General features: G+C 44.8%; 1 protein-coding gene across 1 annotated transcript in view; it reads right to left on the bottom strand.

The window, feature by feature from the left end:
- The window catches only part of ARHGAP39 (Rho GTPase activating protein 39), a 164420-nt gene that overhangs the window by 56637 nt on the left and 81316 nt on the right, over window positions 1–26467 (bottom strand). Inside the window, exons 3-4 of the mRNA XM_066578706.1 lie at window positions 21171–22572; window positions 2144–2705 (exon numbers count right to left, since the gene is read on the bottom strand). Coding sequence (XP_066434803.1) covers window positions 2144–2705; window positions 21171–22572 — 1964 coding nt within the window. The remainder of the gene's footprint in view (window positions 1–2143; window positions 2706–21170; window positions 22573–26467) is intronic.

Here is a 26467-nt window from a genome sequence, read left to right as displayed (position 1 = left end):
AGTTTGCTATCCTTGAGCTGTAAGTGACTTGGGGTGTACTGTGATGCTTAAGTGCTCCCCAAATAGTTTTGAGCATTGTATATATCCATGGAACCTCTAATCTCAGCCAATGACAGGTAACAGGAGACCATCGCATGGCTGCTACGAAATGCTCTCAAGACTAGAATGTTGTCAGAGATAAGAAATAACACGAAGCGTACACAGGCAGTGCCGGTATCGTCACGTGCGCCACTTATCAGGTACAGAACAATTATAGCTGCATGAGTCCTAGAGGAGACCTATGAAACTACCTGATTACACGGTGGAGTCATATTTATCTACAGGCTCGTGGATAGGACAAGGTTTAAGCAGATGGTCAGGCTTGGCTTTACTAAGGCGACCTTCCAGTTTCGGACAAACCAAGATGGCCATAAGGCTTCTCTGACTACCGGATACACACTGTGCATTGTTAGTGCATCAATAGTCCAAGGCACTACATAGTGCTCATGTGACCAGGACTGGCCAATCAAAGCAGCGTGTAAGATCTTAGAGTACTGCTGTACTATCAGTGCAGAGCGTGCATCAGCTATCTTGATTTGTCTGGTACCAATGGGTCGCTTTAAAGAGGTTTTCAATGGTAAAATTTTAAAGGACTAAAGAAAAATAAATGTTATGGCCAGGGAATGGTGCAAAGCAAAAAAAAACACTCCTCACCCTCTTAAATGGCCTTCGGGTGCCTCACAGCCGTCCTGTGCCCCACTGTTCCGATGCCACAAGCTGCTGCAGCTATCATGTGCTGTTCATGGCAATATCACCACTGAAGCCAGTGATTGGCTGCAGCGGTCACATGTGCAATGAGTGGCACTTGACCACTGCAGCAACTTCCAGGATCAGAGTAGTGGGGGCAGCTGTGCTAAGTGGGGAGACCATTGAACAGTTGAGTAGTGTTACTATGGTGTAGATTCTGAAATCCACATTGCAGAAAAAAAAGAATTGAACTTGCAGTTCTTAATGTGATTTCCCCATCAGAAGCCTCAAGCATATATTATAGACTTATGTGCGGGTTCATCCATTGTCCATTAGCTCTGCTGAGAGGTGTCAGCTCCTTGTTCTCCAGCTCTCGGGATTGGTAGGATGGTCAGACCAGTCACTCATCAGTTTTATGTCATATATAGGGTGGCATCAAAATACGGATCCCGCGCTTTATCTCAGTAACTGGTGTCCCATATTGAAATAACAAAAGCGTACTTGAATAAGGAGCCATGGCTGCGCTATATTGATGGTATGGCGCACGAGCCCCTGGGGGCCCTAGAACACGGATTGCAATTTGGTGTTGTAGCCGCTGTAAGAGATACAGAAAAAAATCCAATTGCAAAGTTGAAGAGTAGCAGGTGAGGAGCAGAAATCCGCTCTCCACATCTCTCCACGTCCCGTGGGACTGCTGCTATGACTGAAGTAAGGAAATGTAAGTACTGGTAGTGCGGTCTATGTGCAAGCATGCTTGAAGCAGCCTCCTACTACAACACATACATGAAGCCTTTCGACAGTGCAGTCCAAGGTCGATACTATCATTGCTGGAGTAACCAAAAATTTTCATCGTCTTCTCATTGGGTCTTGTGATGCGCAGGTTCCATGGGTCACGCATACCACCGTACTAAGGGTTGCAAGAAGTTTGCGAGACACAGGAAATGTTGCAAAATGACCAGGACGGACAATCGTTGACGGCGTCGACATCATAGCAGCGGCTGTACGGGCCTTAAAGATTATTATCTCAATATAGGACACTAGTATTGAAAAATAACCCTGAATCATTATTTTTGACGTCACCCTGTATAACATGCCATTAAACTTAATCAGCCAAAATCACAACAGGTCAGGACTCAATGCGGTATTATGTGGCCCTCCTGAGACAAGAGGGACGGTCACTTTCCCCATCCATCCCTCTGATGTCCTGCTACATGACTCCAAGACCTGTCCATCAGAGGGAAATGACCCGGCTGGGGGCTAGACAAACAGAAAAACTTCCAAAGCTATCAAAAGAAAACCAACTAAACTTTTGATCTACAAATACAGATAACATACATCAAAATCCATTCAACTCTTTTGTATAACTGGATACTGTGACCAGCTTGGTCCCAGTGTGAAGATGAGCATTGGGTCTTACCTTTTGTATCATTCACAGGGTCCATGTGTCGATATATATATCCCTCCAAGTAAGAATGAAATTTGGGAGTTGGTGGGAAAAAAGCCAAACAAATGGTCATTAATTCCCATCCACGGGCTAGGCTTTCATAGCGGAAGTTTTCAGTGGTCTGTCGGCACAGCTGGATATAAAGCTCGTCCCTCAGTCCTTGCATGCTCCATCCTTTGGTGGCGATCTCTAAGGCCACGCTGAGTTGGTCGGCTTTGGATCTACGGTCTCCCATGTACATCTGGATGAGTTTGAAGATCTCGCAGGCCTCCTTTTTCACATTGCGGTCGCTGGTCATTATCATGGGCTTCTTAATGGATTCGCTACTCCAGGCCAGCATGTTGGCAATGGAAACCTTCCTCCGGAATAGACCCTGCGTGTGCTTGTTGAAATGCTTGGAGGCCCAGTTCTCGATGTCGGTCTCAGAAGAAGGCTTTCTCAAGGTGAAGGTTGGGAAGACGCAGCTGGAACTGGGCATCATGTTCCTGTTGTTTCGACTATTCTCGAACTGAGCGCAGGCACCGAGGTCTTCAGACTACGAGACAATAGACAGAGACCTAGTTTTATCACTTGTGCGAGTTACATTGGCTGCGTTCTAATTTTAACACAGATCTGCGACTCTCTGCCTATCAGATAATTGTCTGACTTACTTCAGAACACCAGAACACACCATGCCGCTCATTTAGTAATTGCTTTTTCAAAAAAAGAAAGAAAAAAAAACACTTGAAGTATTTGTGAATGTAATAGGACGGAGTGTGGGCGGAAAGCTCGGGACCGTGTGGTGGGGGCTACATGGTAGGCCATCATTACCGTACAAAGAAGCAATGAATGTCACCATCGTGTCATGTGATCACATTCCTGTCATCTGAAAAGTTGTGGCTTCCCATTTCACAAAAGTGAGAGGGAAGAGAAAGAACAGAGGTACAAAACTTCACCAACTTATGCACATGTCTCAATAGTGCAATCTGTACATCTGTATCAGCGAGATGTATCAATCTATATATCTGTACCAGCGAGGTGTATCAATCTGTACATCTGTATCAGCGAGATGTATCAATCTATATATCTGTACCAGCGAGGTGTATCAATCTGTACATCTGTATCAGCGAGGTGTATCAATCTGTACATCTGTATCACTGAAGTGTATCAATCTGTACATCTGTATCACTGAGGTGTATCAATCTGTACATCTGTATCAGCGAGGTGTATCAATCTGTACATCTGTATCAGCAAGGTGTATCAATCTGTATATCTGTATCAGCAAGATGTATCAATCTGTATATCTGTATCAGCAAGGTGTATCAATCTGTACATCTGTATCAGCGAGGTGTATCAATCTGTACATCTGTATCAGCGAGGTGTATCAATCTGTATATCTGTATCACTGAGGTGTATCAATCTGTATATCTGTATCACTGAGGTGTATCAATCTGTACATCTGTATCACTGAGGTGTATCAATCTGTACATCTGTATCACTGAGGTGTATCAATCTGTACATCTGTATCACTGAGGTGTATCAATCTGTATATCTGTATCAGCGAGGTGTATCAATCTGTATATCTGTATCACTGAGGTGTATCAATCTGTACATCTGTATCACTGAGGTGTATCAATCTGTACATCTGTATCACTGAGGTGTATCAATCTGTACATCTGTATCACTGAGGTGTATCAATCTGTACATCTGTATCACTGAGGTGTATCAATCTGTACATCTGTATCACTGAGGTGTATCAATCTGTATATCTGTATCAGCAAGGTGTATCAATCTGTATATCTGTATCACTGAGGTGTATCAATCTGTACATCTTTATAAGCGAGGTGTATCAATCTGTACATTTGTATCAGCGAGGTGTATCAATCTATATATCTGTATCAGCGAGGTGTATCAATCTGTACATCTGTATCAGCGAGGTGTATCAATCTGTACATCTGTATCAGCGAGGTGTATCAATCTGTACATCTGTATCACTGAGGTGTATCAATCTGTACATCTGTATCAGCGAGGTGTATCAATCTGTACATCTGTATCACTGAGGTGTATCAATCTGTACATCTGTATCACTGAGGTGTATCAATCTGTACATCTGTATCACTGAGGTGTATCAATCTGTACATCTGTATCACTGAGGTGTATCAATCTGTACATCTGTATCACTGAGGTGTATCAATCTGTACATCTGGATCAGCGAGGTGTATCAATCTGTATATCTGTATCAGCAAGGTGTATCAATCTGTACATCTGTATCACTGAGGTGTATCAATCTGTACATCTGTATCAGCGAGGTGTATCAATCTGTATATTTGTATCAGCGAGGTGTATCAATCTGTATATCTGTATCAGCGAGGTGTATCAATCTGTATATCTGTATCAGCAAGGTGTATCAATCTGTACATCTGTATCAGCGAGGTGTATCAATCTGTACATCTGTATCAGCGAGGTGTATCAATCTGTATATTTGTATCAGCGAGGTGTATCAATCTGTATATCTGTATCAGCGAGGTGTATCAATCTGTATATCTGTATCAGCAAGGTGTATCAATCTGTACATCTGTATCAGCGAGGTGTATCAATCTGTATATCTGTATCACTGAAGTGCATTAAAGGGAATCTGTCAGATACTTTGAGCTCTATAAACTAAGCTTATGGGCTCAAAGTAATTAACCCTCTGAGTCTAGGGATGCCATTTTTATACTTACTTTCCCCACCATTCCTCCAGTGTCAATGCTCAAACCCGCCACAGCAGTGCACTGAATATGCGCTAAGCAGTTCTCCTATTGATAGAACTACTTAGCGCACTGTGCATTGCGCTGCAGTAGCTGACAGTCTGTATTGCTGACGTGTATCAACGTGCGTGTCTAAATTACAGAAGTAGATCAATAAAGTAATCTGCAACACTGACGTCCATCAATAGTGCACACAGTAGCACTGATGTGTATGAATCTGTGTATCTGTATTACAGAAATATGGCAATTTTGACATCTGAACCGCTGACGTGTATCAGCAATGTTATTTGTATCACCGATGTGCATCAGTAGTGCAACCTGTATCTATCAGTCTGTATGTCAAAGGAGCAAAAATGGCCCAAATATAGAAAACCGCTCCCGCTCTCCAGTCTTAGGGCTTATTTACACTAGTGTATATCATCCGGCGTTTTCACGGCCGGCCGATATACACTTCCATCTAAGCAGTTCCTTCCCACTCACCGTCTCTGCCTCTCTCCTCCCCTCCCCTCTGAGCGGTTTGCAAATGGAATGGGTGAGACGGGGGCGGAGCTAAGCTCCAGTCCCCTGTCCATAGCCAGCAATGGGAGTGGGCGGGACAGATCAGAGCTGAGCTCCGCCCATGTTCTGCCTCCTTCCATTGCAAACGCTGGACTAAAGGAGAGATTCAGAGAGCCAGTGAGGGGGAGGGAAGGTAGGGGACTGCTCAGATAGAAGCGTATATCGGCCGGGCATCAAAACCAGACCGATAAACGCTCGTGTAAATAAGCCCTTATATAAATGAAGCCGAGGCATTGTATCCAGAAACTTCTGCAGTACTGGTGCAATATGTCTCCACCGGATGTATGGGTGGAGACATGGGTTGGCCGGCCTGACTTACAGGGAACGCCCAGGTGATGGCCACAGCTGTGGATTGGCTGCCACAGACACACACTTCTGCTACCATTGGATATATTTCTCTGCTTGTTATCGGTGAATGGGACTCATGTGCTGCTTGTACATGGATTGTTATGCTATATTACAACAAACAGTGTCTGCAGGACTTGGTCAGACCACTTTTTACTCCTTACTCACTGGTTCTTTTTTGTTTCTTTCATCCCCTCCGTCAAAAATTATATATTCTTTTATTTTTTCACCGACATAACCACGAGGGCTTATTTAACATTAGGGCTCATGCCCACGGCCACAGCGTTTTATACATTCCCAGCCATGCGCGGTGCCGGCAGAGACAGTGTATGGCACTGCGCATGCCGCGTATCACATGCTCATGAACATGCGTATGGAAATGCGGCCCATATGCAATTTATTGCGCATGGGCCAGTGTCTCATATGCAGCTTATACAAGTGTATAGGGCTCACGTTGCGTACCAACTCAGACAAATAGAGCATGCTGCAATTACTTCTCCTGCGTATCGATACACAGTATCCACACATCGGTGTGCATGGTTCAATGAAAGTCCATTGCCTCTATTTAACATGTATCACGCATGTGTGATACGAAGTGAAAACACGGTCAAGGACATGAGCCCTAACATATATTTGTATGCATTTTTTTAGCAAATTTATCATATAAGGTAAACAGGCATTCAAATTGTCATGTGGGCGGCCCCTGAGATCGATTTACTGCACATAAGCCTTAAGCAAGTGGGTGAGGCTTGTCGGGTCGGACCTGGCATACGTTTCTGAGAAGGCGTACAAAGCTTTGCTTCGTGTATTCAGTGCACGGTGTGGCAGGAGAAATATTCAGGGTAAATGTAAGCATCATAGTAAAACCCCAAGTGACTTAGGGCCCTTTTAGGCCTCAGTCAGGCGGGCATTTTTATGTGCGCATGTTACTTGCGTTTGCGATCCGCATCTATATAGAACCAATGCTTTTCAATGGCAGCGGTCACATGTCCGATTTTTACATGCGCATAAAATTTGCATCTACAAAAGATAGAACAGGGGTGACACGGGTGACAATGGACGTGGTCACACGTTTCTTTTTACGCATGTAAAAACCGCCCGTCTGACTGAGCCCTTACACAGGACGACTGGTCGGGGGCAGATGCCCAACAGGTCATCCCAGCGCTAATCCTGCCTGTGCTTTTACACACGAACGATCATAAGTAGTGAATGGAGGTGGAGCGGAGGGGATCGTCCCAGGCCACCCGCCTCCATTCACAGTAAATAGGCGGTCACTCGTAAATGAATGATCGCCTGTCTCCACGGGCCGATCTGTCGGTCAGTTTTATGCATGCAGAAACTGAATTACAAACAAGAAGTGAAGGAAGTCTCGTTTGTTCTGCAATCGTGGTATTTACGCTGAACGATAATCGCTCAGATTCCCTCTGAATGTCAGATATCGTGTATAAGGGCCCTTAGGCGGCATTCCCACCTAGCAAAACATAGGGGGGGGAAAAAAACACTTACGGCCGATAGCCACACGATCATGCCAAGATTACTGGCAATATCATGGGGCCACAGGCAGCTGGAGCTGGGTAAGGTTTGGGCAGCAAGCAATCTTTGCTATGCGTGAACGCACATAGCGGATTGGGTGCGGATTTCAACTGAAGGAATGAAGTCGTGGTGGAAAATCTGCAATAAATCCACTATGTGAAATCGTACCTAAGAGTTCAAACCTAGCGGAATCGGTGTGGATTTACCGTAGTGGAAAATTGGCTCCAAAATCCACTTTAAATGTTGCATCAAAAATACATTGTAACGCGAGGGCTTGATTTCCCGGCACGGTGCTGAATGTTTGCACCCGCAGGGCATTATTTGGATGTGAATCCGCAGCAGACGTCACCCCTCCAATTATAAGGGTGACATCTGCTACGCAAACTCGGCAAAATAAGCACCAAATGGCAGCAATTTTGTCTACAAAAAAACACCAAAAACACACTGAAAAACAGATGTAAAACCGCATGCATTTTTTTTAAAAAGCACAAACGTTTTTTGCATTTTTGACCAATTTTTCTTAGAGGTGTAGAATACAAACCACGTTATTTTTCAAAGTGCGTTTCTGGTGTAAATGTAAGTGATGGCATGAGTACTAGAGAGGCAACAGAAGACGACTCCTCTCTCCCTCTAGTCCTGCATGTTCCTGCTGTCCCTGCTATGACTGGTACATGAGGCGCCAGCTGCAGCCCACTATCCCTGCTACTACTGGTACATGAGGCGCCAGCTGCAGCCCACTATCCCTGCTACTACTGGTACATGAGGCGCCAGCTGCAGCCCACTATCCCTGCTACTACTGGTACATGAGGCGCCAGCTGCAGCCCACTATCCCTGCTACTACTGGTACATGAGGCGCCAGCTGCAGCCCACTATCCCTGCTACTACTGGTACATGAGGCGCCAGCTGCAGCCCACTATCCCTGCTACTACTAGTACATGAGGCGCCAGCTGCAGCCCACTATCCCTGCTACTACTGGTACATGAGGCGCCAGCTGCAGCCCACTATCCCTGCTACTACTGGTACATGGGGCGCCAGCTGCAGCCCACTATCCCTGCTACTACTGGTACATGAGGCGCCAGCTGCAGCCCACTATCCCTGCTACTACTGGAACATGAGGCGCCAGCTGCAGCCCATTATCCCTGCAACTATTGGTACATGGGGCGCCAGCTGCAGCCCAAACAAGGTGCAAAGGTAGTCCTGCTTCCCCAGGATGACGTGTCCATACGTGCCATCCCAAGAAGGTTTGCTGTGTCTCCCAGCACAGTCTAAAGAGTCTGGAGCAGATACCAGGCCCCGCTGAGCGCTGGACACGGCCGTAGAAGGGCATCAGGACTGAAGGAGCAGAAGGGTCCTGCCAATGACCTAAAGCAGCTGATGACCAAACTGTCAGAAACAGATCCCATGAGGGCCCGACGTCCTCTAGCGGGACCCGTTAACATTAGTGTATAACCCGGTAACATCAGTGTTTCTTTCATTTTTTGAGCAATGTACACAGTGCCTTTAAATTCTCCTTAGGGTCCTTTTACACGGAGCGAGAAATCGTCTGAACGAGTAAAGATGAGAGAGTCGTGTGCTGTAAACGCTGCCAGTTTACACATGCAGATGATAGTTCACATTTTTTCATCATTCACTCAATCGTTCATTGTTCAGGGTGCCGTACCGCTGAATGTGAATGACTGAACGCTCGCTTTTTACACATTACGACTTCTGAATGATGATTTTTATGTCTGCATAAAATGAGCGACGCCCGAGTTATTATTTGTCGTTCAGTCGCTGACCCATTATTGTTTAAATCTGCACGATCTAACGATTTCTTGAACGATGATCGTCCCGTGTACATGGGGCCCTTAGTCATTGCTGATTAAACAACTTCTGCAGCATTTAATGTATTGTCGTGCCAGAAAACACATAAACGGCGCTGATATAAACAAAATTTACAGCGGTGGAAGCTAATCTCCACGAGGAAAATCACTGCAATTTCTGCAATATCTTGCTGGTTCTGCCTCTTTAGCGGTCAGTAAGCAGATCCATTGATGTCTACAGGAAGGAGGAGACTTCCTACATAACAGGACTGCTCTGCCCCATGGAGGTACAGCCTGGAGCACAGGACACAAGTGTTACGGTGCCCATACACATTAAAAAAGCGTTGGCCCAACCTGCTAGGCCCATACAATCATCTATAAATATGGAGGTTTCCCGACTCTCCTCCGACAGCACAAGTCGGGGTCATGCTGGAATTCAACATGCCCGATCCTATTCTTCTTGGCAGAGATAAGCAGCTGCCAGGTGGCTGGCAGCAGCCTACTTTTCCCACACGCTCGGCTGGGCCCACTGTATGTGTGTGGAGGGGATTCGAGAGGAAGATCTGTTGGACAACAAGATGAATCTTGTATCATACTTCATCTGCATTATGTTTATGGACATACTCGTGTAACCGGCCTTGAGGTTTGTTAACACAGCGGATTGTTTCCATGGATTTGCAGCAGAATCTATGGGGATTCCACATCACATTCCCGGCACCTGAGGCGTGATTTACACAGGTATTTTTATGCATGATTTCTGTGTGTTGCGAGATGCACAAAAACTGCATGTGAGAAGAACCCATTATTTTACGTCTGCACCAATGCTGCAAGATAGAAACATTGCAGCATGTCCGATTTTTGGGGATGATATTGCCCATTATTTTGTGAGCAAAAAAAAAAAATTTTGCATTACACTCACATGCAGGTACAATATTATTGTGAGTACGATGTTTTCTTTTGAAGCAGGCGATTTTCCCACGCGTCATAATCACATGTGCAGAGATATAACGCGCTTTTATTGCAGGGGAAATTGCAAGTTTAAAAGTACGATATTGGTCTAAGTTCGTTGAACCGCCATCACGCTCGCCATCTATAGCCTTATTCAGTTGCATGGGAACCAGTGCTATAGTCCACATGGCGGAGATGTAAAAGCAACGTAAGGAATAGAGTGACATGTCACTTCTTGCCACAGATTCTGCGTGCGGATCCATAGTTCAAATGCGTGAAATGTGCAACCGCACAGATTTTACATGGATTTTTCATTGAAATCCGCAATATAGCGACGTGAACAACGCCTTACAATAAAACCATGTGGATGAGATGTAACATATTCTCAAGCTGTGGAAAAATTCCATGTGGAATCTGGGGCGGAACTGAGATACGCTGCACATTATAAACCCACAGCATGTCAATAGTTTGCTGAGAATCTGAGTGTAGGTTTCACTGCTTGCAATGCAAAGGCTGAAATCTGGGCCAAATCTGCACCAATAAATGTGGATTTGGCCATTGCAAATACAGCCTGTGTGAAAATAGCCTTATGGATAAAGAGATTTTGAAAGATATTACTTGTATATAGTTTTGGGCCCCTCATGCCCAAAACCAAATACAAAATGATATACTCATCGTGGCGCTGCACCACCACTTAGGCAGACCGCCGCCATGGCATCTGACAGGTGACATCCAGTAGGCCAGATGACGTCTCCTGTAAACCCATCACATGGGCTTCTAATGTAGAAGCCCTGAGGCAGGTTTATGGAATGTTACTGATGATGCCCCTGCCAGCCTTCCATTGGCTGCCGCAGTCACATGGGTAAACAACCCACACCACAGCTGCAGCCGATGCAAATAGAAGACCACAGTAGTGGCAAGTGGTGACGGGAGGGGGGTATGGTGCTTTTTTTTTTTTAATACACTGTGTGTACCCCTCACTGCCACCAATGTTCGAGGATCTTAGAAAACCCCTTTAATAAAAGGATTTCTCCCCTGCAGAGATCCTCCCACTGAACACATAGATGCCCCTAATTTTTACTATCTGCCTTCACCCGCAGGCAATTCATCCCGTCCACTCTCGTATCGTCTAAACGAGACACAAATAAGCGACTGCACAGGGAATATCCATCTATACGGATCCCCACCCTCCGCTGGGTTCCTGTCGTCCTTCCCCTTCTTGTTTTGTGCTGGGGCCTGGAGACGGCTGACACTGACAGCAGATCAGCACACTGGCTTAGACAGCGGAGCCCCCCTGAGCCCGGGCTGTCAGCTGCAGAGCATCTCTCAGTATAATGCCCTGCGGGTGGAAAGATGCCGCGCCGTGCTGGGAAATCAAGACCTCACATTACAATGTATTTTTGCATTAATAAGACTTGCTCTCTCCTCTTCAGATCGGTTTATCTGCCAGATGAAGGGACCTCTCTGCTTCTGGCATCCTGTATAGAATAAAGACAGACCGACAAGGAATGTGCCAAGTAATGGGGAACCCGTTGCTGCACATTAAGGTCATTCTCTAGTTTTACGTAACGTACATTTGTTGTAGAATGAAAAGGTTCCGTAACTTTCCAGCAGAGTTTGTGTTCCCATTCTCACCCCATGCTCCTGCATCAGATCGTATACTCCTCGCACTTGATCTGCATTCAGTTTAGTCAATCAGTCGGATGATGTATTTTTTCTATACTGATACTGCAGATTGTGCATGGCCAGTCACGCTGGAAATACAAACACAAATAAACCTGTACTGCGCAAGACCGCCTGAGTGCCTCCACAGCCATACACAGTACAGTTACATGCCATACGCATGGTCACGGCCGGACTCACTGTGGGCCTACCGCATGCGGAATCCGACCTGGGCGTGTGAGCCCAGCTTAAGCTAGGTGTACAGAAGCCATAATGCAACCTTCGCCCGAGTGTCACATCTCCTCTGTGCTGCCCGATATATATGGACTTTGCACACAGACATGCATTGGCATCTCTTCCTTCTTGTTCATGATAAGGACAGGTATAGGACATGCCTCTAGTCTGTGTGAAAATAGTCCATGTGAATAAGCCCCACCGGCTATAATAGGAATGTGTGCTATTCGTGTGATTTCACAGGCAGAACACAACAAATATGCCAGAAGCCAACGGGAAAATTATTGATTTGCACCAGTTTCATGGCGTAAAAGATGCAAATTGTGGTGATTTATGCTAAATGTTGCAACTTTTCTCTAAATTTTTGAGAAGAGCCAAGAGAAGTGGACGAGTTTAATGGGAGTGGATGTGTCCGGTATTGTTGTATCTTGTCTCCACCGGAACATAGGGGTGGAGACAAGGGTTTGGCAGTGTCTCTGACAGAAAAGGGCTAGCTCACACCCCCTGCTTTGGATTGGATGTAAGTGTCCCCGGCGTGGCGGTCCAGTTCTCCAGCAGCGGGGTGGCTGACCGCCGGCTGACCGCCAGCTGCCGCCTCCTGTCACTCACCCCCGACGTCCTCTCCTGTCACTTATCCCCGCGCTCTACGTCTCAATTTTTCCGATATATTAAGTTAAAACCCAGAAAATAACGCAGATCTGAGAGCATTTGGCCCATGTGATCGAGACCTTAAGGAGATTTCCAGAAAAATACTATTGTTGACCTATTTTCAGGATAGGTCATCAACAGTTGATCGACTGGGACTAATCACTCTGGATCTCCACTGATCAGCTGATTGCCCGTCCCACAGTGCATCGGGGGTCATCGAGCTGGAAGGGGGAAGCATCATAGAAGGCTTCAAGCCAGTTGAAAAAAATGGCAGCTAAAACCGCCTTTTACACTTTCAGTTCCGACACCGTGGACAGACGAAGAAGTGTTATAGGAGGCAGTGCTCTATATATTTAGCTGGGAATGAAGCCCTCTATTCCAGCTTGGACCCCGCTGCACGGATAGCTGTCCGGGACATCAGCTGATCATCGAGGATCTCAAGCCTTGGTTCCCCAATGATTAACATTTGATGACCTACCATGTGGAACAGTGATGGAAAATAGTGCTCATTCACATGGGTGTATACGTATTCTGTATTGGATTTTTGCGGCATATTTGGTGTGCATGCGGCTTTTTGTAAATGTATTTCCTGCATACGCACTGCGGGGTTTTTTGCACACGCACAAAAAAAAAAACCCAGAAGGTTCAACTGATTTCACTATTTTTTAAAACAAGGTCTCCAGTGAATATGCAAGCAACTGCTTATTTGCTGCACATTTAAGTGACCCTATAGACTTTAATGGACACTTTCGGTCTGTGAATACGCACAAAAATAAGACCTGCTGCAATTTTTTTTCACGTGACAGAAAGACAACAAAAAAATATCCTTGTCTGAAAACCCCAATACAAATCAATGGGGTTAATTCTGTCTGTATTACACACATAAAAAATACAAACGATTCGGAACGTAACAAGGTGGTAATGAGCCCTTTAAGGATATCGGTCAGCATCTTTTCAACTACTTAACCAGTAGCACGGCAAGAATGCTGACGGCCTACACAAACCTCTCGCTGCTCATATAGATTATTATGGTCTGACACGATTTGGCCGGTATAACAGGGCGGCGTCCTACACATCCCGCTAATTCTTCAAACACCTTATTTTTATTGCCCCCCAGAGAATTACACTTTGATGCATAAAGATGAAATAGAAAAGACAGAGCAATAAAAGATTTATATTTATGTTAATTACTTTCATCCCTTAACAGTAAATGGATGGAACTGATGACTCAGATGGAACTTCCTTCTCTACAACAGTGGATTATGGACCTTTCACTGAAGATCGGAAGCCCTGCCTCCTGCTAATAAAAGTCACAAGATTTCCTTAGAAAACTTTTAAAGTCATGCAAAATTTACACGAGTCGTTTAGATACATTACTGGCCCTTAAATCAAACTGAAGTTGCAGAGAAACCTCAATAGGAGTTACTGGAGCAGCGGCGCTACTGTGGGACAACTTTTTCTATTTCCATAAAGTTGCAGGAGGCTTTATTCACACCACTGTATCAGGAATATGATGTGATGTGAAACCAGCCCCAGGTTGCCGATTAGCCCCGTCTATCTTCTGTATAGGAGGGGTTTCTTCAGCATCAGAGATATTGATTTACAATCAGTTGTGTCTGAAACTCTACTGGGACTTCCTACTGAGAGAGAAGAAAGGGAGAACTAAATCTCTCACAGTCTGGACACCGAAGCCCATTTTAAAGGGGAGGTCTAAGTGTGAAAGTAAAAAAGAAGGCTGCAAATGCATTAAAATAATAAACGCAGCAATCCTCCCGCTCTTTCTTTCCGAACAACTACCACCTGACCACTACAGCCAATCAAAAGTGGCAGCGGTCACGTGCTGTTCTGAAGGTGTCATTGCTCCCAGCAACTAAACAGTGATGCTAGGAGAACAGTTCATATTCGCTACAGCTGTCAGGTGGTAGTTGTAAGTAATGAAAGACCGGGAGGACTGCTGGAGCTGCAGCGCTGGATTGCCGGGGAAGAGGACAAAAACGCGGTTTTCATGCGAAGCAACTTTTACAATAGGAAATCCTACAGCAAAAGCCGTAAACTAAGCCCTAGCTGCATCACCTCTCCGGCGCTGTCATCTTCCTGTGCGTCTCTCCTGAAGCTCCCTGGCAGTTGCTTGAAGTCTCCTGCAGAGCTTCCTGGTGGGGACTTTAAAAATCCCCACGTCCAGGAAGCTCTGCCTCTGATCGGTTCCTCGAGCGCTGGACTAGATTGGCTAAGCCGTGGTAGGAAACCAATCACAGCCATCCCTTTCTGGAGGTGCGGATTTTGATCCTCCAATCCATGAAGGTGCCAGGGAGCTTAAGGGGAGAAGACAAACCAGAGATGACAGCGCCTCTTTTTTAGCAGCTAGGGCTTATTTTGAGGGTAGGGCTTGTATTTCAGGCCTCTCTCCCCTGAAAACCCTCGCACATGGTATGAAGTCACTCGACTTTGTAGCACCACGTGTGACTTTGTAGCGACACAAAATCGTGTCATCGCTGCAAGAAAACGCAGCGATATCATACGGACCACCGCTGCGATATCGCTGCGATTTTCTTGCATCCATATTGTGTCGCCCGTGTGGATGCGGCCTCACTGCCATTAAAACAATCTGACACTTAGATCGCCCCTTCAATGAGCAGCTTGTGCCATTTTTTTGTTACAAATTGTTCCACATAAGGTCCTAAGAGATGGCTTGCAACAAATATAGGCTAAAATTTGTGACTTTTCTCATGGCTTTCAAAATTCAGTCTTGGTCAAATTTATTAAAGCGACGTTTCAGTCCCAGTACTGAAAGGGAGTAAAAAAAACTTGGTGCCTTCCTTTACGGCTGTACTGCCACGGATTCACCTGTTCCTGAGGCCCACTGCGGTCTACCAAGATAGCCACATCACTTCCTTAGACTACCTGATGCACACTGAAAACTGGTAGCGCATTAGTAGTTTAAAGGGGTTTTCTGGCACTAAACCACTGATCACCCATCATCAGGGATGGGTAATCAATAATTGATCGGTGGGGGTCCGTCGCTCATGAGAATGGGTCATCAATAGTTTAGTGCTGGAAAACCCTTGCGCTGTTAGAAGCTCCTAGCATGTTTTCCTTTCTGTGTTTAACTATTCCCTGCCGTTGAACTAAAACAACTTTGTTCAGTCTGTGTTTCATATTCTCAGAGAAATATAACTCTTGTAATTACTGATGATTAATGTTGTTTAAAGTCTGAATATTCTGGCTGCTTTCTAATATCTTAGCTATTATGCTGTTTCACGGAGAGATAACAGTCAGAGTTAGTTAGAAAAGGGGCTGTCATTCTCAGACTTCAGTCTTTGTTCAGGGTCAAAGAAAAAGAAGGAAGCCAAACATTAATAAAATAAGAAACTTGTAATGAATTAAGTAAATTATACGGTCTTAAAAATAGAAAACATATAGGAATTTTAAGGTATATTCTTGCTGTTCTGACTAGAGAAATGTCTCTAGTCAGCCTTTCTGTGGAAGCTTCATATTAATATGAGAGAGACAGACTTGACCACATGGATGGATGAGAGTTAATGACTAGTGTTCAGGCTGTGATGAATGTAAAATGTGTGATGCAGATATTCACTGGGGATAAAAGTTTTTCTCCCCCCTCTGCATAAGACTTTACTTGTTTGTGATATGAATTTGCAGATTGCGAATTTTAAATGAAAGCATCAAGAAACATGCAAACAGCCAGAATCGAAGGGGTGGAGCTAGATGATGTAAAAGTACGTAATGGGTCATCCCTCTCTTGTCCACAAAGGAGGGGGTGAGAATATTGAGCAGTCAGGAAATATTTTTTTTCTCAAATTTGATAAGACATTGCAGGCAGGATCAGATTAATAATGAATTTGCTTAAAGGATATCACATTTCAAATATAGATAGATGTTTGTGGATTATTCTGCCCTGATGTAACTCATGTCTCTGTTATTGGCACTGACATCTTACAAGACCTATCTGCATCCATTAAATTCTCACCGGATGGATCGGTACGGGTTGAGACCTCAGATGCCAGTGCAGAAGAGTTTCGTAAACTAACTTCTCTCTTGGTGGATCCGGCTCATGTGTTTGTCCTGACAGCTGCTGCAGAAACTTAGCTTTCTGCAGGTCCTGACAAATGGTGGGCCACCTCCAAGACAGACATAGGGAAATTGAATGTACCCCCTATGATGGTATATCTGAAGCCAGGATACAAACCCCTGGGTCAAACAGTATCCCCTTAGTCTCCCACAAGAAAAATGCTGATTGGGGAACAAGTGGGAGACTTGGTTCCGATGGGGGCTTTGCGCGAGATACGTTCTCCAGCAAACAGCCCTCTTTTTCCAGAAAAGACGCTGAAGGGTCAGCCAGACACCTACCGCATGTAAGTGCTGTGTGCTGATGAGGTGTCAGCCAGGCACCTACCGCATGTAGGTGCTGTGTGCTGATGATTTGGAGGCCTCCCAACAGGCCACAATTTCACTGTTAATTTTTCTTGCAAAAAAAGGCTGTAAAGCCTCTAAAGACAAACTCCAATTCTGCAAAACAAAGGATGTTCTCCTGGGTCATTGCTTAGGCCAAGGAACTAGACATCTGACAGAGGAACGAAAGGCTGCTGTCCAGGCCATACCAGTACCTTAACCCGTTGCCAAACTCCGCACCTTTCTGGGCCTTGTTTCATACTGCCGCCCATGGATCCACTCTGCTTCCTCTTTTATGCAACCACTCTATGACTGTCTTTCAATCATCCCTTTCTCTTTCACACCTGAAGCAACAGACAATTTTTACACTCTAAAACTCTCTATTCTCAGCTCTCCAGCCTTGGGTATTCCCAATTACACTTTACCCTTTACTCTTTTCTGTACTGAACCTTCTGACCATGCGATGGCAGTATTGACACAAAAGCACGGAGGATGACCACGGCCACTTGGATACTACTCTATGAGGCTGGATCCAGTGGCTCGAGGAGCTCCCTCATGTGTTTATGCGGTGGCAGCAGTACTTTTGAAGGTACACATGACCTGCAGCCTGGAGATTGGGTTCTCATCCAGAGACATGTAAGGAGAGTGCTGGAACCCAGAATTGATGGTCCCTACCAGGTTCTGTTAACTACCAGCACTTCAGTCAAATTGGAGGGAAAACCAAATTGGATTCACGCCTCACACTGCAAAAAGACAACCAAACCCCAGGGGCAATGAGGCCTGTATCCCTCATGGCCTGCGGTATAACTGTCATGGTCTTTGCATTCTTCCTCTCTGGTTTCCCACCAGCTAGGAAACCAGAGCAGCTAAGGCAGAGAAGGGGATGAATGCATGCCAATATGTGGGAATACCTGGCCCGGGATGTATTAAATATTACTAATATGTGTATGGTAAATCTTAAGAGCAGTGAAGACATACTGCATACCTGCCTGTTGGCAGTACCTACCTCAATTTCAGAACTAAAAAGTGTATTTTCAATGATTCATAATGACACCGAGGTAGAGGAAAATGATATTCAGAATTTTGTAAATATCTATGACTACAGTCCAGGGTGCCCACAAGCAGAACACACCCGGTGGGCAAATATCACCAAGTTTCAAGTCAGACAGGTGGCGGGAGCAGAAGTCTTTTATAACTTTCACCTGCAACAAGTCTGATATAGGGAAATGTGCACAAATCTCACTCAACCAGGTGTCAGCAACATCTGATTCAATGATATTGTATGACCAACTGTATGAAATGTAACAACCTACAGGCTGGGCCTTTTCTTGCCGGAATATTACATATCATTTGTATATTGTTGGTGCCAACGTATACCTTCATTAATGTCTCTATGCATGGGATGTTTTGGGCACGCCAGAGAGAGTCTTGATAAAACTCTTAGCTTAAAGGGGTTGTCCCGCGCCGAAACGGGGTTTTTTTTCTTTTTCAACCCCCCCCCCCCCCCCCCCCCCGTTCGGCGCGAGACAACCCCGATGCAGGGACCTAAAGAAAAATCCGCACAGCGCTTACCTGAATCCCCGCGCTCCGGTGACTTGTTACTTACCGGCTGAAGATGGCCGCCGGCATCTTCTCCCTCCGTGGACCGCAGGGCTTCTGTGCGGTCCATTGCCGATTCCAGCCTCCTGATTGGCTGGAATCGGCACGTGACGGGGCGGAGCTACACGGAGCCCCATTGAGAACAGAAGAAAACCCGGACTGCGCAAGCGCGGCTAATTTGGCCATTAGACGGCGAAAATTAGTCGGCTCCATGGGAACGAGGACGCCAGCAACGGAGCAGGTAAGTGAAAAACTTTTTATAACTTCTGTATGGCTCATAATTAATGCACAATGTACATTACAAAGTGCATTAATATGGCCATACAGAAGTGTATAGACCCACTTGCTGCCGCGGGACAACCCCTTTAACTACGCTATAAGCAGAAGTAATAGTAATGTAATCTGTTATTTTAGTTTGTGGTAGTTTTCTTTTATTAATTTTTTTGAGTGTCTGCAACCTTTGGATGTTTTGTGGAGTACGAAGACAAGCAAACTATCTGGAGTCTCTCCCGCTGCGATATCGTTGAAACAGTCACTTGTAAAGAGCCATGACGGTGGGAATCCAGCATACAAAGTCTGGCTCGGGTGGAGTAGAACCCTTGAACGTACCACAGATATAGACTCTTTCTCATGATGAACTGTTTCAAATGGGGGATTTGTAAGAGCTGCAGGCCTAAAAGATGGACTACAAAGATTCCATTTTGTCTCTTTGCTTGTCTGTTATAATACTTAGCTACACACACACACATTATATATATATTTATTTGTATGGTTTCTAATCTTCACTTAGAAATATACTAGATTTCACCTCGAGAATAAACCAGAATGCTACACAGATACTAACATCTCTGTGTGTCCCTGCGTTCTCATGACCGGGTATATCACTATAATTTGGAGCCCGTCAGCTTACAAGGATCCATTGAATTTCCCTAACACTAGTATAAGCCTATCTGTTATTTTATGTCAGGGGAAGCTGGATTTTATGTAAATCAAACATCTCGGAAAACCCCTTTAAGTAGAAAATCTTAAAATGGCACAAATATTGCTGCAAATTTAGCCCTGCCCATAGTAGGTGAAGATTCTGACTGTTAATGCAGTTCCAAATGTGCCAGGTTTATTAAAAGGAGTGCGCTTTTGATTAAACTTGCAGAATATCACCCTAAGTATCTGCTTTGGGTTCCTTTTACATTAATACATAAAGGAAGGATGAAGAGCTTTGATTACAAAATCGGATATAGGTCCTCGTTTGCCAGACCTTTACACAAGTCGATTCAGACTCTACAGGCGAAAAACAATCATTCTTTTCCTACAGTTTCATCACTATTGGCAGCACATGCATCACACACATGGGGAGCATTGGTTTGTTTGTTGGCTGATCAGTGGCACCTTCACATAGCCTGATGGTCAGGAAAAGAAACATTCTTGCCTGATCATCAGGCCATGTAAAAAGCCCTTTAATTAGACTATCATAGGATATGCCATTCATAGCAAACAAGGGGCAGACTGTTTACACAACTGCTTAATAGTGTATTTACAAAGGTGATTTTCCCATGCGTTTTCTGTCCGATTTCGTGATAGACAGAACTCACAGGGGAAAAGAACCCATTCATTTAAATGCGATAATTCACATAAGCGATGTTTCTCTTGGACTGATAGTCCAAGTTAGGAAAATCACGGCAGGTCTTATTTTTCTATGGGACCTTTTAAAAAAACATATTGCAATTGAATGCTATCCCATTCATATGTGATTTTCATGTGACTGCAGCGCGTTTTTAATGCAGGTTACTACAGGGAGGACGTGAAAACGGAAACAGGAAGTGCAGAGCAGAAAAAGGTGTGCGATAAAAACGAGTGTGGAAAAACCCATGAAACTAGCATGAAAACCGCATGGAAAACTGACCAAAATCGAACTCATTCATGTGTATACAGCCTAAAGTCTCATTCACATGGGCATGTGCAATTTCAGCTTGTGAAAAGTGTTCAGTTCTCACTGTGTATGTACGTGTTTTTGACATTCCTATTGCAGCCATATTCATTCCCTTTGTCACATGTGCAAAAAAAAAAGAAGGCCCAATTTATGTCACTTTTCTTTTTTCGCTCTCTCCTGGCAACATGTGTTAAAAACACAGCGGATATACATGCCACTGCATATTTGCTGCGTTTTCATGCTATCCAAGTGCGGAGGCACGGATTAAAATAGGATATGCTTCATTTTTTTTTATACGTCAATGATTGTTCCGGGAAAATAACATTCCAAAAAATGCTTATCTAAACACATGAATGCAAATCAATGGTTGTATATGCTGCCCGTATCACATCTGTAAAAAAAATACGGACATAATATAGACAGAAAATACGCCGTATGATTGGGCCCTAAGAAAACCTTGTACTGGGTAACAATGCATTGTGAGAGTAATTATCATACATGTTATGCTGGGACGCTCTTAATATTAAGATAAAAAAACAGAGCTATTACAAGAGGGTCCAACTCCACCGACAGCAAAAACTGACAATATATAGAAAAGCTGACTGTACCTGAGAGGGATGTAAATATGGCTCGGGAGAAGCCAAATTAGTCTGAACGGAAACACTTTTTTCCAGTAGTATTTGTGGAAACCCAAGTTTTTCAAAATTGCTCCTCTTCCAGTGTTTGCTATCTTGCTGTGCGAGGGCTTCATCCTCACTAAAAGCCCTAACAACAGGACCGGGCATAGGTAAAGGCACAGCACCATCGCTCTCATAGCCAGAGCCGTCCTTCTGAGAGTCCCAACTGCTTCTCTGCTTCATGTGGAAGTGTGCCTGCTGGGCTTCCCAGGCAAGCCGGGCTTGTGCCATGAAGGCTTCCGTATTGCCACGGTGCATGTCCGTCTCTGATGACCTGCTTTCCGTCCTACTCATCAGCGGTCGGTTAGGCATCGATGAAGGTCTTTCGTCAATTATACTTTGCTCATTGTGTCCTTCTCTATCAATTGATCCTTCAGAGGGAGATGGGTTCGGTTCCAGAGACAGAGAAGGTTTTCTGCTTTTCCTTTTCCTAGTGTTTGGGGAATAACTAGCGGAGGACATGGTGTCCTGCTGACTAGACCAAGACATGGAGTCTTCTGAGTACAACTGATGCGGCTGCTGAACGTGTCGTAAATCTGTACCTTCCATACTACTGTAGTCTCCAGATTTAACCTCGAGACGCTGGTCCCTCATGTACGGAGGATTGTGTTGCAATGAGTATGACCCACCTATCGTGTTAGGCGTGTACTTATGCCGTAAACCCGTTTTCATCTTTGGGCTGGAACCAGACTGCTCGACATACACTAACTGGCGGACATATTCCTTGCCTGCAGGACTGTAATCCAAACTCATGAACCGGTCAGAGCATTTCTGTTTGGTCAACACAAGCTGTTGGTATGGAGAGTTTGAGGCTTGTTTCGGAGACTGAAGATAGGTATGTGGTTTGCGTATAGGGGATTTTTGAGGGGACATTGTTCTGTAGTTTCCGCTGCCATCATACTGCATCTCCGAGGGTGGTTCATCATAGATGGGAGCCTGGTACTCCATGGGAGGCTCTTCATATAGAGGGGGCTCGTAGGCATAACGAGGAGAAGACGGCTGGGACTCGTTAGAATGCTTCCTATGTTGGGACTGTAAGGTGCAGAATGATTCGCCTCGTCCAAGTAATGGGGAACAAGAGCCAACGTGATCCGCTCTTTTCATATATGGTGACTGCTTTCTGTCAGGAAAAAAGACAGAGTTGTCTGTATCAACAGAGAACGTCTGCATGATGGGCGAAGGCTGTCCTCCTGACGGTCGGCGAGTGCGGGTGCCTTGTGAATTGTCGGTAGTATAGCCATTCCCCTGGTGCATCAGAAAGCTGGGCTCCCGGTCTGTTACTTTAATCAGCATCCTTTCTTTGGTGCCGGTGTTCCATCGGAGGGATGACGTCCTGCACAAGAACACAAAGAAGTCACACGTTTTTAAAATGCAAAAGTAACAATTTAATGACTAGCCCTAATTAGGGTACAGCAATAACCAAAAAATGTGCTTTTAACATGAGCGATGGTCATTCAGTGAATGGGGATGGCGCGTGCCTGAGATATCTTTGGCCGCCCACCTCCAAGTAGTACAGCATTAAAGGAGTTTTCAGAGTTGTAGCCTTTCTGTAAGGCCAATTCGCCATGCAGTAAAATAAATGTCATATCACCGCCTCTCCGCACTCCCGCTGTGTCCCAGGATGCGGCTCGGCCCTCGGCTCCAGTGTTTGTGTACAGGCTGCAGTCCCGCCCAATTTATGGAACGTCACGGGCGCTACAGCCGTTCACAGAGCTCAGCGACTGAATGTTGGGTCATTGGCTGCAGCGCCTGAGACATCCTTTAAACCTGATGTCAGTGAGGAGGCCCAGAGCAGCGGGGAGAGGCTAGTATATGACTCTTAGTTATTTTACCGCATGGGGAACTGGTTTTACAGAAAACCTACAACTGAAAAAAACCCTTTAAAAAGAAAACGATATAAATTTGGGATCACTATAATTGTACCGACCCAAAGAATATATGTAACGTCATTTTACTGCACCGTGAACCCTGTAAAAATACACCTCAGTGGTAAAATGACATTTTTTCTATTTCACCCCCTTCAGAAATGTTTATAAGTTTTCTAATACGGTAGACTGTATGTTAGATGGCACCACTAAAAGATACAACTTGTATGGTTATGTTGCTGGAAAAAAATTAAAAGTTATGATTTTTATATATATATATATTATTTTTTTTTTTTTAAAGTGAGGATGGAAAAACAAAAACAGTGCCGTGTCAGAAAGGGGATTTATATTTTCTGTTATCCATAAAGCAGCATCTCTCAAACAGCCAACTTCTCTGCTGTCCATCACCAGTAGAGCTCCTTACTCTGATGGACCTTTCGCTTCTACTATGGACTCCGCACCCGCTGTTATATTACGAGGGCCCCCGCGGCCAGTTCACCATACGGCTATTCATACCTACAGTATTTAGAAGGATAATTTACTACCATATGAAGGATATATAATTCTTACTGTCTTCATGAATTACTTATGACTCATTGTTGGGTATTTTTGCACTTAGTTTGGATATAAATCAGGAAGTGAATTATTTATGGTGAGAACTTTCTGCAGATCTGCCCCTTGTGGGCCGGCCGCTTCACTGGATACAAAAACAAATGTATTTACTTTGCGCCTGCCTGCATCAGGATGGAGCAGGGGGCTTATTAACCCTTCTAGCACTTTATCGTATTATGTTCTTCGGGTCGCTTCACATTTGGATCTATTCTGGGTTTTCAGTAGTCTTGCAGACATGATCATATCCACATCGGCGACGGCTCCTGTAATAGACGCAGTAACGGCGATGTGCGCGGAGCCTCGGGCTGTAAGGTTGTGCAGACGTATCACGGTTAACCCCCTCTGTACCTTGTTTTCAATTGTTTTTAGCATTTAAGGCCATTTTTCTAAATACTACAAACAAATTTAGATTTTATTTCATTAAATGTGGCCACTTGAACGGCTGGATCACAAATAACGCAGACTATTACATTCATGGCATGAAAGTTTCCGAACCACGGAACCCTGCGACACAAAACATGTGCTTGATTACTGCGAACTGCCACTCAGGGTTTTCATGCGACTCGCCTGAACTTGCCACGAAACCACAACAATCTGGAATTAAATCGTGTGTGGCTTTCTGCGCAGTTCTCTGCACGGCAATGACAACCGCAACATGTCAAAGTACCCTGGACTGTATTTACTCGGGCCAAGCGGGATATCAGTCTGAGAAAATCAGGCCAATGTCGCTCTTGCAAACCTGCGATGTGCATGCAATGCGATTTTTTCTTTTTTTTTCACTATTGAAACAACATGCGTTTTTCTTGCAAAATACATCGCACTCGCAGGCAGAATCACAGGTTTGCAGGCCAGATATTGGTCCGAGTTTCCCAGACCGATATCACGCTTGTCTGTGTAAATACGGCCTAAGGCCCTGTAGGGGGCGTACGGCAGCATTGCTTCTTGGGGTGACCCAGAGGTTGGCACAAGGACCCCACCATGTGTATGAGAATGAAATTAAGCAATCAGTTATGGGAGAGCTCTCTCTATGTGTCATGTAAACATCAGTCGCTGCTGCCTATTCACCAACACCACAGAGCGCCGCAATCCATGTTATATGTGTAATACAGAAGCCGTGCATCCAATCCTACGGTGCCTCCCGGGCTTACTGACACGGAGATATATATATATATATATATGCGAAAGTCCTCACTGACTTCCTCGTCACTAATTGTCTAACTTCCCGGGGGCGTACATAAATAGTAAAAGTAAAGGGGTCACAACTCGATTATTCAATGCTAACAGCAAAAGTAAGTGAACCCTTATATAATGTAACTTCCCGGTGTCATACAAGCGTGAAATTTGGCAGGAGTATTCTTTAGGTCCTAAGGGCTCACACCCACTGGCGTTTTTTTTCCTCTTGCGCTGCGAGAGCAAGTGGAAACACTCGCCTTGCATCGCAAGAAAAACGCTGTGATATCACCAGTGTTTTCAATGGGGCCAGTGGCAGCAGCGCCGACCACATTGAAAGCAATTGGATAGCATGCTTGACTTCTGCCACAGCTGTGACAGCTGTGGCAGAAGTCCGCGGTATTCTCCCTATGTTTTCAATAGGGCTAGCGCTGCTGCCGCTGGCCCCATTGAAAACACTGGCTATCTCACAGCGTTTTTCTTGCGCGGTGAGTGTTTTCACTTGCTCACACAGCGCAAGAGAGAATAAAACGCCAGTGGGTGTGAGCCCTAAATGGGAAAACTTAAGGGGTCACAATCGATTATTCAATACTAATTGCAAAACTATTGGCACCCCTGTGTAATGTACCTAATCTAATTCTCTAACTTCCCGATGTCGTACAAACATGAAATTTGGCAGGAGCATTCTTCAGGTCCTAAAAAGCAAAGGTAAAGGGGTCACAACTCAATTCTAATTGCAAAAGTAAGCAACCCCCTATGTTAGTTACCTAATCTAATTCTCTAACTTCCCGATGTCGTGCAAATGTAAAATTTGGCGCAACCATTGCTTAGATCCTAAATAGGAAAAGTAAAGTGGTCGCAACTTGATTATTTAATTCTAATTGCGAAAGTAAGTGACCCTCTATTTGATGTAACTAATAACACTCATCTGAACCGCACAAACATGAAATTTGACACGACCATTCTTTACGTCCTAATAGGAAAAGTAAAGGGGTTGCAACTTCAATACTCAATTCTAAGTGTGAAAAACTGAAAATCTGAGATACATGACAGTTCTTTTCTCAGAAACCATAAAGCCTAGAGAAATGATTTGTATACTGAGGAGAATCTACCTCACCTCTCTGTGTATATACTGAAAGGCTGTAAAGTACATAAGGAAGCGGCCATGGACTGCAGGGATGGAGCATGCCTTTAAGGCTAAGAAGGGGCTGCAACCTCCAGTCTGGGGTTGAATCTGAATAAAAATGAGTGTTACCTGTAAGGGTAAAAAGTGAGCAGAGTGGGAGGGGTGGTACATTCTGCAGAGGGACATCGGTACATGCAGTCTGAGGAGAATCTAATGCTCCTCTATTCCTCTGAAGCAGCCACGACTTTGTGATAATTTTCCGTGCGAGCAACAGGTAAACACCTGTACTTGTAAATTAACTCGGGCGAAGCTGGGTATATCAGTTAGTGTGTGTGTGTGTGTATATATATATATATATATACATATATACAGGGCATGTTTGGGCAGTAAATACATGAACAGCCCTGGGGCAGTTTACCATAAACCGCCTACTATACACTCCACCCTATGGAGGC

This window comes from Eleutherodactylus coqui, chromosome 9 (genome assembly GCF_035609145.1).
Source record: "Eleutherodactylus coqui strain aEleCoq1 chromosome 9, aEleCoq1.hap1, whole genome shotgun sequence".
Classification (NCBI taxonomy): Eukaryota; Metazoa; Chordata; class Amphibia; order Anura; family Eleutherodactylidae; genus Eleutherodactylus; species Eleutherodactylus coqui.
The sequence above is the reverse complement of the archived record's forward strand: the minus strand, read 5'-3'. Positions and strand labels throughout refer to the sequence as shown.